The sequence below is a fragment of the Pantherophis guttatus genome, chromosome 13 (assembly GCF_059756535.1).
Source record: "Pantherophis guttatus breed Tessera chromosome 13, ASM5975653v1, whole genome shotgun sequence".
Taxonomy (NCBI): Eukaryota; Metazoa; Chordata; class Lepidosauria; order Squamata; family Colubridae; genus Pantherophis; species Pantherophis guttatus.
Window position 1 is genome coordinate 14,296,608 of NC_142075.1, and position 13,393 is coordinate 14,310,000.

Here is a 13,393-nt window from a genome sequence, read left to right on the forward strand (position 1 = left end):
AGCGTCTTAGCCACTGAGCCACCTAGCCAGTCTCAACCTCATTTTTAATGTGGTGATCAAAGCTGGATGCAGTATTCCATGTGTAGCCTTACTAAGGCTTTTATAAAAGCGGTACTAATACTTTGCATGATTTTGATTCTACGACCTCTTGTTTATACAACCTAGGATTGTATAATATATATTTTTTTTGGCTACTGCCGCACACGGCTGGCTCATAATTCAATGATGGTCTACTAAGACTCCAAGATCCCTGTCACAGTTGCTGTTTTTGTGCCAGGTTTCGCCTAACAACCTGTCCTTCTCCCTTTATTTTTTTGCCCTGCCTAAATGCTTTTCTACCCAGGTCATTTCATACAAGGGTGCATCTATTGGGAATGGCAGCAAATGGAGCAAATAAGTCAGATTAAGCCTGCTCCCTGCCCAAATAATCCAACTTTTTTTGGAATAAAGTGGATTTTAATCTAAGCATTTGTGTGTGTGAGGGGGGGGGGGGCTTAATTTCATTGTTGCTTCACCCACAGAGGGTGACTCAAAATGGCAGCCCGAAGCGGCGAGCTGAGGCACCGTCTGCGCTACACGTGAAGTAGCCCCGCCCCGTTCTCCTCCTCGGACTCCGCCTCCTTCTTTCCCTCCCGGCCGTCCACCAATTGCGTCACAAGGACCCAATAGCTCGCCGCCTCTTCTCCCCCGGCTGGGCGGGGCGGTGTGGCGAGCAGTACCTCCCTCGCGGCTTGAAAAAACCCGCCTTCTTTCCCCGCCTCCTCCTCCTCCATCCAATTTTTTTTTTTTTTTTAACATTCGTCGCACCCGGCATCCGGGAGCCAATCCCAGTGTCGCTTGGAGGCGGCGAGTGGCAGGCGCCGCCGCCAATGGAGTGACCAAGGCGGCGGCCGGCGAGTGGGAGGAGCCTGCGGCGGCGGCGTCGTAAAGTGTGTGAAAGGTCGTGGCTGAGGAGGCGCGGGGGGGGGCGTCTCGATGGGAGTCGTTATCTGGCCGGGATTCGCCGGGAGCGTCGGCGTCGTCACTGCACAGGTGAGGCCAAAATCGGACCCGCGAGGTAAAGTAGGTGCTTATCTGTCCCTCGGCTCGAAATCCGGAGGCGCCCCAATATCCCCAGGCCGCCTGGACCCCCCCCTTTCTTTTCGACCCTAATGGATGCGGCTGCATTATCCTTTCTTTTTTTTTTTCCCCCCTCTTTCCTCTGGCGTCCTCACAGACAAGGCTGGACTACAAGTCCCATCATGCCTCAGCCAGCCCCGTTGGGACGCCTTGCCTTGACATCCCCCCCCTGCTTGTAGTTTTCTCTCTCTCTCTCTCTTCCATTTGCATCCTTGGCGTTGGGTTGGGGAGGACGTCGCGGAGAGCTCGAGGCACCTCCATGGGAAGGAGGGAGGGGCTGATTTTATACCTTCACGACAACCCTGTGAGGTAGGTAGGTTGGGTGAGGGGGGTGGGTGGGAGTGAGAGAAAGAGGGAGAATGTAACTGACCCGTGAAGGGCACTTGAGAAGTGGAATTGGGGAAGGGAGAGGGGGGGGGCTTGGTCCCTTCACTCACTTTATTAGGGGAGGGAGAGAATGGGAAGAGACCTTCTGGCTTCCCCCCCCTCCCTCTCCTAACCTGCCTCACCCCCCCCCCCAAACTCCCCCATCCCCCCCTGTTTTATTTCAAGGGCATTTTTTTTTTCCTTTCTAAATGTGTCACATAATGTGTGTTCCAACATTTTGAATGTTATCATTGATATAATTATGGGGTGGGGGAGGGAGAAAGTCTACAGCAGTGGTTCCCAATGTGGGGGGGAGGGGGTGTATCCACGCCCCACAAGGGGGTGGGTGGGCAATTTGATTTTTAATGGGAGAGGTGCGATTTGAACCTTGTTTAAACCAAGTTAATGAATGGCCTTTCAGGCTTCCTCTCCCGGCGTGAGTAGAGGTCACTTTTTGAGTAAAGTAAGAATTATATGTCCTGGGGTGGGGGTGGGGTGGGGGGGCCAATCAGGATTTTAGAGATGCTTAGGTAGGGGCATGGCCACAAAAAAAAAAGGTTGGGAGCCACTGGTCTATTACAGGGTTGCTGGTAATCAGAAATTATTCCCATTTAATAATATACCATGTTGTTCGTTGCGAAGTTGTGTCCGTCCCCAACCCCATCGCGACCCCGTGGACAAAATAATACAATTGAATAGTATAGAAAAGTAATTTTTGTGTTGAGAGTCTGGATGCACTTGAGGGTCAACGTGCTCGGAGGATCAATAATCACAAAATCTTTACAGGGACCAAAAGAAAATAATAAATAAAAATGGGTTGCTTCAGACTTAGCAGAAGGAGATGAAATTTCAGGCTTTCTCAGGAGGTTTAGGGAAGGCGTGCCAAGAGCTCTCCTGGACCCACTGAAGATCCTTCTAATCTGGGATCTAGTTTGCAACCATCGTCTGCTTCCTTGACAAAATTCCTGAGCAGGATATGAAGGCGATGCACCCCCCCCCCACTTCATTGTTTCTCCTACCTTAATTGAGAGGTATGGAGAGAATAAGAGGCATCTTGTAATTGAATTTCCTGCAGAAAGAGACAAAGAAAGATAAGGGGGTGGGGTGGGGAAATATAGAAATATGTCTATATAATGGAAGCATTCTTTAAAAGTATTAGCTTTGTTGTGTGCTGCACCAAAGTGGAAAGGAAATTGCTTCTTCTTAGCTTGCTTTTTTTTTTTTAACAACCCAGGAATTCAGGGTTGGCAAAAGAGAATTTCCTCTTCCAGTTTCCTCTTTCATCTAATACAAGTTATTGTACAGTGATTGGATTTCAAGGGTACCTTTCACTCTACCTCCTCGTTTCTCTCTTCCTGAATGTCCTTTCTTACGGGAGTGCCAAGTTTCTTTGAGGTTTAATTGATTTTTGGATTATCACTTTAGTCCCATACATGAACAATCTCCAGGGCCTCCAATATCCACTATGGAAAGCCATATTTATTTTCACCCTCCCACTTTTTTCCTCTTCCAGGGCAGTGTTTTCTGATTGTACTCTTTCCCCTTACTTTATCCTCTTGTTTGTCACTTTATAAAGCGGCTTGCTTTGAGAAGTTCATGTGCCGTGGCTCACTTTTCTCCTGGCACGGTTTTGTAGATGGCATTACACTCATCCTTTCTCTTTTCCTCCCTTCTTCTGGTCTTTCCACTATATAGAGAAGAGACAGTAAAAGGGAAATACAAGACTTTACTGTAGAAAGTTTTAAATTAGATGCCTCTTTTTATAGAGTAGCTAGAAGAAGGGTGTTCTCAGTTCTAGATGGTACTTCACAAACCAGTTGCATTAAAATTAAAAAGGCAACTTTAATTAGATGCTAGGTAGGCAAATTATGTAGTTTGTAAAGATGGTAGGGATTGAATTGTTGTGTTTTTTTTTTGATCCAATTTTTTTTTTTTTAATGGAAGCTGGAAGCGTGCCTTGTAAAGATGTGAGAGCCAGTTTGGCATAGTGATTAAGCTGCTGGCCTAGAAATCAAGAGTCTGAATCTTGCTAGTCCCGCCTTAGGGATGAAAGCTGGCTGGGTGACTTTGGAGCCAGACACTCTCTCTCAGCCTAACCCACCTCATAGCGTTGTTGTTGTTGTTGTAGGGAAAATAAGAGGCACCAGGAAGTGCTATTAAGTATGTACATTGCCTAGATAGATGGAATAGATAGGATAAAAATACAATAATGTTGCAACTTCAAATGATCTGCCAGTAGTAAAGTTATCTGCATCAGCAAAGATGGAGTTTGATGTCCTTTGAAAGACTTCCAACTCTGTGTTTGTTAATGGTTTCCTGCACTGCATGTTTCCTATTATTTCTTGAGTTAAGACGGGGGAGAGAATAACGTGTCTACGCCCTGTTGTTTTGGCCATCGTCCCAAAGTGAAAAGTTGGTTTCACCCAAGTTTTTTGCTTCGAGAATTCTTTGACAGTTATTCCCTTTTCAACCGTACTCGACACCTTAATGCAGAGGTCTTCAAACTTGGCAGCTTTAAGACTTGTGGATTTCAACTCCCAGAATTCTCCAGCCAGTTTAGCTTAGTTTAGCTTAGCTTAGCTGGCTGGAGAATTCTGGGAGTTGAAGTCCACAAGTCTTAAAGCTGCCAAGTTTGAAGACCTCTGCCTTAATGGATAGTTATTTATCTTTTGATTCTTACGTCACATGTACTTCTCCCATCTCATGTAGCTGAGCTGTGTTGCAGTCTATTCTTTAATGGCTTTTTATGGGTCTTTGCTATTTATTTGACTTATTTAATGTCACGTTAAGTGGGGGGGGAAATTACACAATCGTTTATAAAATGTGTTAGTCCAATTAATGTGCAAGGAGGCCTAGACTAGATACATCTTTCCTGCAGGTACAAAAAAAAACCCTTGGGTTCTCCTCCACACTTAATTGTGTTAGCAATTTAATAGTTCTGTTGGATTGGGTAAGCGAATTCCTGTGGCATCTTTGCACTGACTATCACTGCTACTGTACAGCTTGGTTTTATGTCCTGATGTAAATGCTGATTTCTTCCTGATAATGATTCCTGGAATCATGATGTCTTGGAATCGCTGTCAGAATAGAGAAATGAACTACAGTTCAAGGGCATGTTTTTACCTATTCAATCAAATTTCAAATTTCAAATTTCTTGATATTGTCTACTCTGTATTTCAGCTGTAGGCATTGTTTTTTGACACTTGCTGGTGATCCATCTCCAATTTCAATTAATCTATTCTTTTCTTGTGCTTAAAACAATATATATTTTGATAAATTACTTGTATAGGATACCCAGTTTTGTTGAAAAAGCATGGGTTCGAATCTCTCTTTCTTGCTTTGGTCATATAACAAATCTAAAAATGCTGTTTTAAAAACATTTCTCAGATTTTATTAGAAGTTTGTGATGTTTATATGAGATAGGGGAATTTGGGCCAGGTCTGAAATAACTGAAAACGTTCTCTTTTATTGCTCTTCAGGCAGTTTAACAATATGGTATAAATTTTAACACATCTACAGCTTTTTTATTGAGAAAACAGATTTGTAAAAGGTTTGGTTGGCTTTTGTCATGGTGATTAATAGAACAAAGTCTTCCCTTTGCACTAAGAAAGCTAGGTCGAGAAATATGATTTTTTAAAATTGTACTTTAGAAAGTACAGATTGCATGTGAATACTTTCTTTCGAGGGAAGAAATTGGCATGTGAAAGGGAAAGTAAATCGTCTCAGATGTTGCTAGCAGTTTTCAGAAGAAATAAAGGAATGACCGTCCTAAAGGTTATGGGATGAGTAAGGCAGATTACCAGAATTCTTTTAATTGTAATAAAAATAAGAAGTTGCCTCATTCAAATTTAAGCCATTGGGATGTCTGAGAGTGGCTGCAAATAGACTTGTGCCAAGAATCAATGAGTAATATAATGGAGAACTTGAAATCATATTATTAAAACATAGAATAATAGGTTGGAAGGGAAATCTTAGAGACTTCTAGTCCAACTCCCTGCTCAAGCATCTATAAAGCTATCTGTTTGATAGCTTTATAGATTTTCTGTTTTACTTTATGACTAATTTACTGTTTTAAAGTTGTACAATTACAGTACATATGCTGTATATTAACTGTATATACAGAGAGAGACAGACAGAGAGAGAGAGAGAGAGAAGGAGAGAGAGAGAGAGAAGTAAAACATGCACACAATGCATTTGAACTTCCTGTGTAAAGTAAAGTATAACAAAAACGAAGAACTCATTGCTATCATTGCTATATTACAATGTTAGGAATGAATATTTTATAAATGAATTCACTTCCTTTCAGAACTGTTCTATAAGCGTGAAAATAGTGTTGTAAAAATGGACTTGAGCCTGTCTCTAAAGCAGGTGTGTCAAACTCGATTTCATTGAGGGCCGCATCAGAGTTGTGTTTGACCTGGGGGGGGTGGTCGGTGGGCATGGCAAGGGTGGGCATGGCCAGCTCAACATCAGTCGTGTCAGGGGCACCTGTGGCAGCCCGAGCATTCTGCCAGCAAAAACAGGTTCCCAAGCTCCGTTTTCAGCTGCAGTGCCTTCCTGTATAACCATCTGCCAGTGAAAACACGGGAGGGCCGTGCACTTAAGGCACCGTGGGTCGGTCCTTCGCTGTTTCCAGGTTGGCCCCACGGGCCAGATCTAAGCGCACACACACACACACACACACACACCGGGCCAGATCTGGCCTCCGGGCCTTGAGTTTGACACTCCTGCTCTAAAGCATCATTTAGCATTTAATGTCTCAATTTCATTGTATATGGAAGCTGCTGCAAATGAACAAATGGCTCCACCTTTCAAAATGCTAAGGCACATCTATTTAAATACGTTGATTAATAAATGGCAGGACTTCCTCTGCTCCCTGGAAATAATTGCAAATGGTTGCATAGCATTGCATTAAAAGAAGCGCAGATTTGATTTCATAATTGAGGTGGCTTTGGATATGAGTCCAAATTCCCCATGTTAAAATGTAAAATGCTTTTAAAGTAGAGAATTTAAACGCAGCTTGTAATATAGATACAGAACGATTTGGCAAGTCCTGTTAAAGCTTTATTTGGACAAAATCCCACTGAACGCAGGTAGTCCTCGACTGACGACCACAGCTGAGCCCCCCCATTTCTGTCGCTTTCCTGCCACAATTGCTAAGAGAAGCCCTGCAGTTGTTAAGTGAGTAACATGGTTGTTAAGTAAATCTGGCTTCCCGGCTGACTTTGCTTGTCCGAAGGTGACAAAATGTGATGGTATGACCCTGGGACACTGCAACCGTCATAAATGTGAAGCAGTTGCCAAGCATCTGAGTTTTGATCACCTGAGTGCGAAAAACGGCCATAAGTCACTTTTCTCAGTTCCGTTGCAACTTCGAACGGTCACTAAATGAACTGTTGTAAGTGGAGAACTACCTGTATGAGCGTTCAGGGTGGACATGTGCAGATGGCGATATGTTCATGTTGATGTCATCATGGAAATCATGTGCGAGTTGCATATCTCTGTCGAGCATCATTATATACTGATGTACAGTATGGCATCACGGCACAAATGACATATTATCATTTGATGTTGCAGCTTGTTGTGGTGGCTGCTGCTACCCTGTTTCCCCCAAAATAAGACATCCCCTGATAATAAGCCCCAATCGGGCTTTTGAGCGCATGGCAATAAGGCCAAGCGCTTATTTCAGCGTTCAAAAAAATATAAGACAGGGTCTTATTTTCATGGAAACACGGTATAAAATATGCTTTGGTCATGAATGCACCTATATTGCTGCTTTAAGTAATATAGTTGATGTTAGCCCAAAGTCTGAAAAACGAGACACTTGTATATTAATACTATATGGCTCTTTTTCTTCCTTTGTTTAAAAAAAAATAGTTTATTTTATTGCTGTTACATTTTATTGTATCACTATTGCTTTTTATTTTTGTTTATTACATTCACTAATAACAGAAAAATACATTCTCATCAACATAAGGGGTAAAGGAGAAGGCAAGATTCACACATTTTATGCTATGGACACCACTGTAACGGTTGCACTGTTAAAACAGCACTTTGGAGAAGACAATAGAAATACTACTATAGAGAATCCTAAAATTTACTGAAGGGATTTCTGTTTTAAAGTTGCCTTTTAGAGTTTCCTTCCTGTATGTTTTGTTAGGGTCATTGGCAACACTCGGAAAAGGTCATTGCTCAATACGTGAACTGTAAACTTTAAAGAATAGCAGTTGGGCAAATTACCTGAATAATTTGTAAACAGTGCTTGTTTTTGTTCTCCCCATCATCTGAGATTTAAAAAAAAACATAATGAGTATGAAATAACAGAAGTACTTATATTACAGAAAGAATTCACTTTGTATGGCTTCCTAGTTCATTGACATAAGCATTTTATATATGATGGCCTTGCTTGTTATCAGTAATAGCAATTTATGAGCTTATCCCATTAGTATAAATATGTTTAAAGGATCATTATGGAAACAGTATTGTTGATTATTGCTAGGTTCTTCATACAACACACACACCTGTTGATCTAGCTAGCTACCTAGCTAACTGTCTCCAGCCTGGTGTCCCCTTTAGCTGGTTTGGAGATAAATGAAACTATGTTGATTGACGTCTATCTCAGAGAACGTACATTTGTTTCATTTTTGTGCAAATGATCATAAAATGGATTTGTAATAATATGAAAGCAAATTGTATGCACATTTGTTTTCCCCCTGGATAAGTAATGATGAAGATGCAGTTGAAGTGGCTTCTATCTAAAAGATTTGTACAGAATGGGCCAAAAAATAGTGTAGCAGATGACTTACGTTTTAAGTAGGATACCTATGCTTTGTTGTGACTTGTTTCTTGTGTGTGTTAACTGCTGCCAAGAGAGTGATATACAATCTGATTTTGTTTTATAGGCTGACTTTGAATTGGACTTCATATTTGCTTAGACGGCCTGGAGTTTCCTGTTTTTAAGAATAAGTGTCATACTACACAGGTGGGTTTTGTATGCTTGGAATGCATTGTTTCTACAGTATTGTAATATATTAACTAGCTATTGTTCCTTCCTGCTAAAGGGACCAATCCAGGCAAATCAGGAAGTAATGGAATGTTCTCTATGTGCTTTTTTTATATACTTGCTTATAATCTTCTGGTTAAAACTGGGCAGGAATACTATATCAAGTAGGATTACAAAATTGGAGAATGTAATTCAGATTGCACATTTAAAGATAGACTTTATATCCTTGTGAAACATCCTTTCTTCCATTTTTTCCTGCTATTGGATCATCCTTTGCTGTAAGTTTTGGGGAAAAAAAGCTATTAAGGTTTGAAATGAGATATAGTTTACTTTATTAGTCATAAAGTAAAACAGATAATCTACAATGCTATCAAACAGGTGTAGACATTGTATTAAAAAAAAACCTGAAGAACATTGATAAAAATGTGGATTGCTACTCTACAATGCATAGTCATTGCCTACGTGATTAATACCTCCAATACAGCAAAGGAAGACGATTCAATACATTTGCTCAGAATAGATCCATTTCTGAAGGGCCTACCTTTTGTATGTGATCACCTGTATTTTATTTAGCATCTTTTTTGTAATGGAATGTGTAGATGACTTTGGGGAATGAGGGGAAGAGATATTGCCTAGAAAACAGGTAAGAGAGGCAGGAGCTCCCGATGGCTCAAGGGTCAGAGAAAGAAACAGGGAGGACCTGCCCTAATGGATCCAGCTCAGTGGTGGAATTCAAATTTTTTTACTACCGGTTCTGTGGGCATGGCTTGTTGGGCATGGCAGGGGAAGGATACTGCAAAATCTCCATTCCCACCCCACTCCTGGGAGAAGGATATTACAAAATCTCTATTCCCACCCCACTCTGGGGCCAGCCAGAGGTGGTATTTGCCAGTTTTCCGAACTATTCAAAATTTCCACTACTGGTTCTCCAGAACCTGCTGAATAGCACCTCTGATCCAGCTGTTAAAAATCGTGGTGGGAAGTTTGTGTCAGGGTTCACTCTCAACGAAAGAAGACTCTGAGGCTAGAAGTTCCTCAAAGTTCCAATTTATCTGGGAAAACCCGAATCTGAAAGCTTCCAGGTTTTCCCCCACCCAAAAGAAATGGCAAGTCCCTGCTCCAGCACCCACATGTCCATCACATGGTCCAATCAATGCACCGTTCCCAACTGGAGATGCCTTCCAGTCACCCCACTCTTGGTGCAGGGCAGGATGTCCTTGACTCTCAAAGAAAAGAATGTTGTTATGGCTAGATATCTCTCCATACAATCCCCCCTCCCAATTTCCCACAGGACTAAATGTGGCAGCCCTGAAGATCCAAAGTAAAAGATGGCTTCCATGACTGATAGTTTGTACTTGCAAAATTGATGTCAACCCTCCGAGCTAAACCAGAGAGGAAGTACAAACTGGATGAACTAATTCTGTTTCATTGTAAGACTACATCAATGGAGCTTTGTGAGTCTGACGCCACTGATTTCCTGCCAGCTCTTTCAACTGCTTGATCGGTTTAGGGCGGGTCCTTCCTCCGTTGGTCTGATCCTTAAGCTACTGGCGGCTCCACCCTCTCTTGTCTGATTGTTTCCTAGGCAGCATCTCTTTTCCCATGCTCCTTCAAGGTCATCTAACAGGTCCCATTAAACTTCTCAACCGGCCTTATCTTACAACAACTAATTGATTTGTCTTTGAGATTAGGTTTCTTTTCTTGGTACATAGATAAGTGACTGAAATACATTAAGGAAGCGTATAATGATTTTTCAAGCAGAGCAAATATTTTTCTTGGAATGAGAACCTTGCACACACTTACTCTAGAATGAAGTGTGGGATTTTGAGTAGCACGGTCTTTGTCCTTTGAAAATGTGGCAGTCAAATGTATTCATTTATTTTTATCCCACACTTTATTTTATTTTATTTTTTATAAATAACTCAAGGTGGAGAACATGACTGATACTCCTTCTTATTATTATTTTCCTCATAATAAAAGCCTTGTGGAGTGGGGCTGGGCTGAGAGAGAAAGTGACAGGCCTAAAGTCTCCCAGCCAGCTTTCATGCTTAAGGCAGAACTAGAACTCACTGTCTCCTGGTGGTTGACTCAAAGTCACCCAGCCAGCTTTCACACCTAAGGTGGAACTAGAACTCATGGTCCCCTAGTTTCTTGCCTTCAAAATACCTCTGTTTTGATATCAGATCCAGAGATATTTTTTTTTTAGTTATGTAGTCAGGCTTTTGATGCTGAACGGAATCATCTGTTCTGTATGAAACTTCGTTAAGTTCTGTCGTCTTAGATTTGAAAGCTTTTTTTTTAACTTGATAGGTTAGAGTTGGAAGGGATCTTGAAGGTCTTCTAGTCCAACCCCCTGCTTAGGCAGGAAACCCTACACCCCTTCAGACAAATGGTTATCCAATCTCTTCTTAAAAACTTCCCGTGTGGGAGCATTCACAACTTCTGGAGGCAAATTGTTCCACTGATTAATTGTTCTCACTGTCAGGAAATTTCTCCTTAGTTCTAAGTTGCTTCTCTCCTTGATTAGTTTCCACCCATTGCTTCTTGTTCTACCCTCAGGTGCTTTGGAGAACAGCTTGACTCCCTCTTCTTTGTGGCAGCCCCTGAGATATTGGAACACTGCTATCATGTCTCCCCTAATCCTTCTTTTTATTAAACTAGACATACCCAGTTTCTGCAACCGTTCTTCATGTTTTAGCCTCCAGTCCCCTAATCATCTTTGTTGCTCTTCTCTGCACTCTTTCTAGAGTCTCCACATCTTTTTTACATCGTGGCGACCAAAACTGGATGCAGTATTCCAAGTGTGGCCTTACCAAGGCCTTATAAAGTGGTATTAACACTTCATGTGATCTTGATTCTATCCCTCTGTTTATGCAGCCTAGGACTGTGTTGGCTTTTTTGGCAGCTGCTGCACACGGCTCCTATTTAAATGGTTGTCCACTAGGACTCCAAGATCCCTCTCACAGTTAGGACTATTGAGCGAGATACCATCTATACTGTACCTATGCATTTTGCTTTTCTTACCTAAATGTAGAACCTTACTTTTTTTCAGGTTAATGAAGGGCTATCTATTTTCTAAACGGTTTTTTCTTTCTTTCTTTTTCAGATAGCAAGATGAGTTCCTTAATAGAAACCCCTGAGCTGCCGGCAGTATTTGATGGGGTTAAATTGGCTGCTGTCGCCGCTGTTCTTTACATTATTGTCCGTTGCCTGAATCTGAAGAGCCCAACTGCTCCTCCTGAGCTCATATACCAAGACACACCTTTAGCCCGCTTCCTAATAAAATCGTGCCCTCTCCTAACCAAAGAGTGAGTAGTCCACCGATATACGGGATGATTTGGCTATTTTGATTGAATGTTAACAAGGTAAGAGGAAGCTGTGTACAAAATTGGAAGCAACTTCAACAGGTTAGACCAGGGGTGGGTTCTACTTACCTTTACTACCGGTTCGCAACGGGGCCGGGCAGAAGCTTCCTGATGACGTCCGGGTCAGTGGGCGGAGCTTCCCACCGGTTTTACTACCAGTTCTTGCGAACCAGTCCAAACCGGGGGCAACCCACCATTCGATTAGATGCTTTCTTTACATCATAAAAGCCTTGCCTTGTGACCCTCTTCCTACAGTAAACGAAATTTGCTTGGCTTAATTAAAAGTGCCCACTTTACAAACATCTCTATATCCTGGAGGGAGAGCAAGTCTGCCTCTGTACATCTGTAACCATCAATTCAGACAGGATCAAGGTGTGGTTGAATTGGAGAAGCTGCGAAACCACTTCTTGGGGAGGGGGGGAAAGCACTTCTGAGAGAGCGATTATACCTGAAGTTGAAATTCAGGTAGAGACTAAATCGGCTAATCTAATTATAGACTAAATTGTTTTGTTTTGGATAGTTGAAGGAGCGGTACCCATTTTCCTCAGGAAATCTTGTGCAATCTCAGACTCCCGATGTAGTTGGTTTCCAAGCCTCACTTTTCTTTTGCATTCAGCCCTCCTGTGTGTCAGCTCCAGTGTGCTGTCGGCATGGAGCTGCCATTCGTGGGGGGGAGGAATGCACAAACCTCGTTTCAGCCCAGCATCTGCTTGGTCAAGCCTCCCAGGAACTGATAGGAATGAATGGCTATAAAAATACTGTCAATAATACCTGTCAATTTCCAATTTTGCCCTTGAACTATTTGGGGAAGGGGATAGGTGTGATATAGGTTATGGCTGCAAATTATTATTCTTATTATTGTTCAATAGTGGTTTTTATAATGGATTCTGTAACATCTTCCAAGGGCTCATTTTAGACTTCACCTTACGATAATGTTCACTCATAGTGCATATTTGGAGTATTTTGCAGTGCTTTACTTAGGAAAGTTACTCAAAGATGCTTATGTTATGAATGCCGCTACGGCAGTTTTAAGAAAAAAAGGTAATTAATTAAAAACAAAAACTCACCAATTATTTAAAACTGTCCTGGGACTTTTCAGATGCAGCTGTTAACGTTTTGTGTAATTATCTTTTGCTTTATCTTTTTTATGTTTTCATATCCTGAACAGTAATTCCCTCGTGTCCTTTTGGGGGGGCGGAAAACCGTTGGTGCTTTTTTCCATCTGACAATCTCCCATTTATCACAGTTTTAGATTTAAGCCTCGGCGAACAGATGTAGCCCTCTTCAGACATTTTAAAACTCACCCCACTTAATTTTGCCTGGCAAGAGAATGGAGGCTGTACATTTTAGCTCCAAGTAACAAAAGCCCCGTGAATACATAGCCAGCTTGTAAAACCGTCCGCTCTTTCTTATTGCCAGACAATGAATGCCTGCCTGCCTAGTGCTTTCTTTCCTCTTGAGAAAGTTTAATAATTGGATTATCCAGTTTTACTAGTCATATCAAAAAAAGATTTTCATTTGTATTGTGTGCCAGCAGAAT

At 41.9% G+C, this 13,393-nt stretch overlaps 1 protein-coding gene across 8 annotated transcripts in view; it reads left to right on the top strand.

Annotated features, from left to right (window-relative positions):
* Nucleotides 1-475: 475 nt before the first annotated feature.
* The window catches only part of ABHD2 (abhydrolase domain containing 2, acylglycerol lipase), a 37,529-nt gene continuing 24,611 nt past the window's right edge, over nt 476-13,393 (top strand). For 2 of the 8 annotated variants that reach the window (XM_060694818.2, XM_087877771.1), the window contains exons 1-4: nt 487-1,032; nt 8,388-8,467; nt 9,780-9,942; nt 11,595-11,796. In XM_060694818.2, coding sequence (XP_060550801.2) covers nt 9,855-9,942; nt 11,595-11,796 — 290 coding nt within the window. In that variant the 5' untranslated portion in view covers nt 487-1,032; nt 8,388-8,467; nt 9,780-9,854. Of the gene's footprint in view, nt 1,033-1,177; nt 1,429-8,387; nt 8,468-9,779; nt 9,943-11,594; nt 11,797-13,393 lie in introns of those variants that run through there. The other 6 variants (XM_060694819.2, XM_060694817.2, XM_087877772.1 and 3 more) reach the window with 6 other exon arrangements.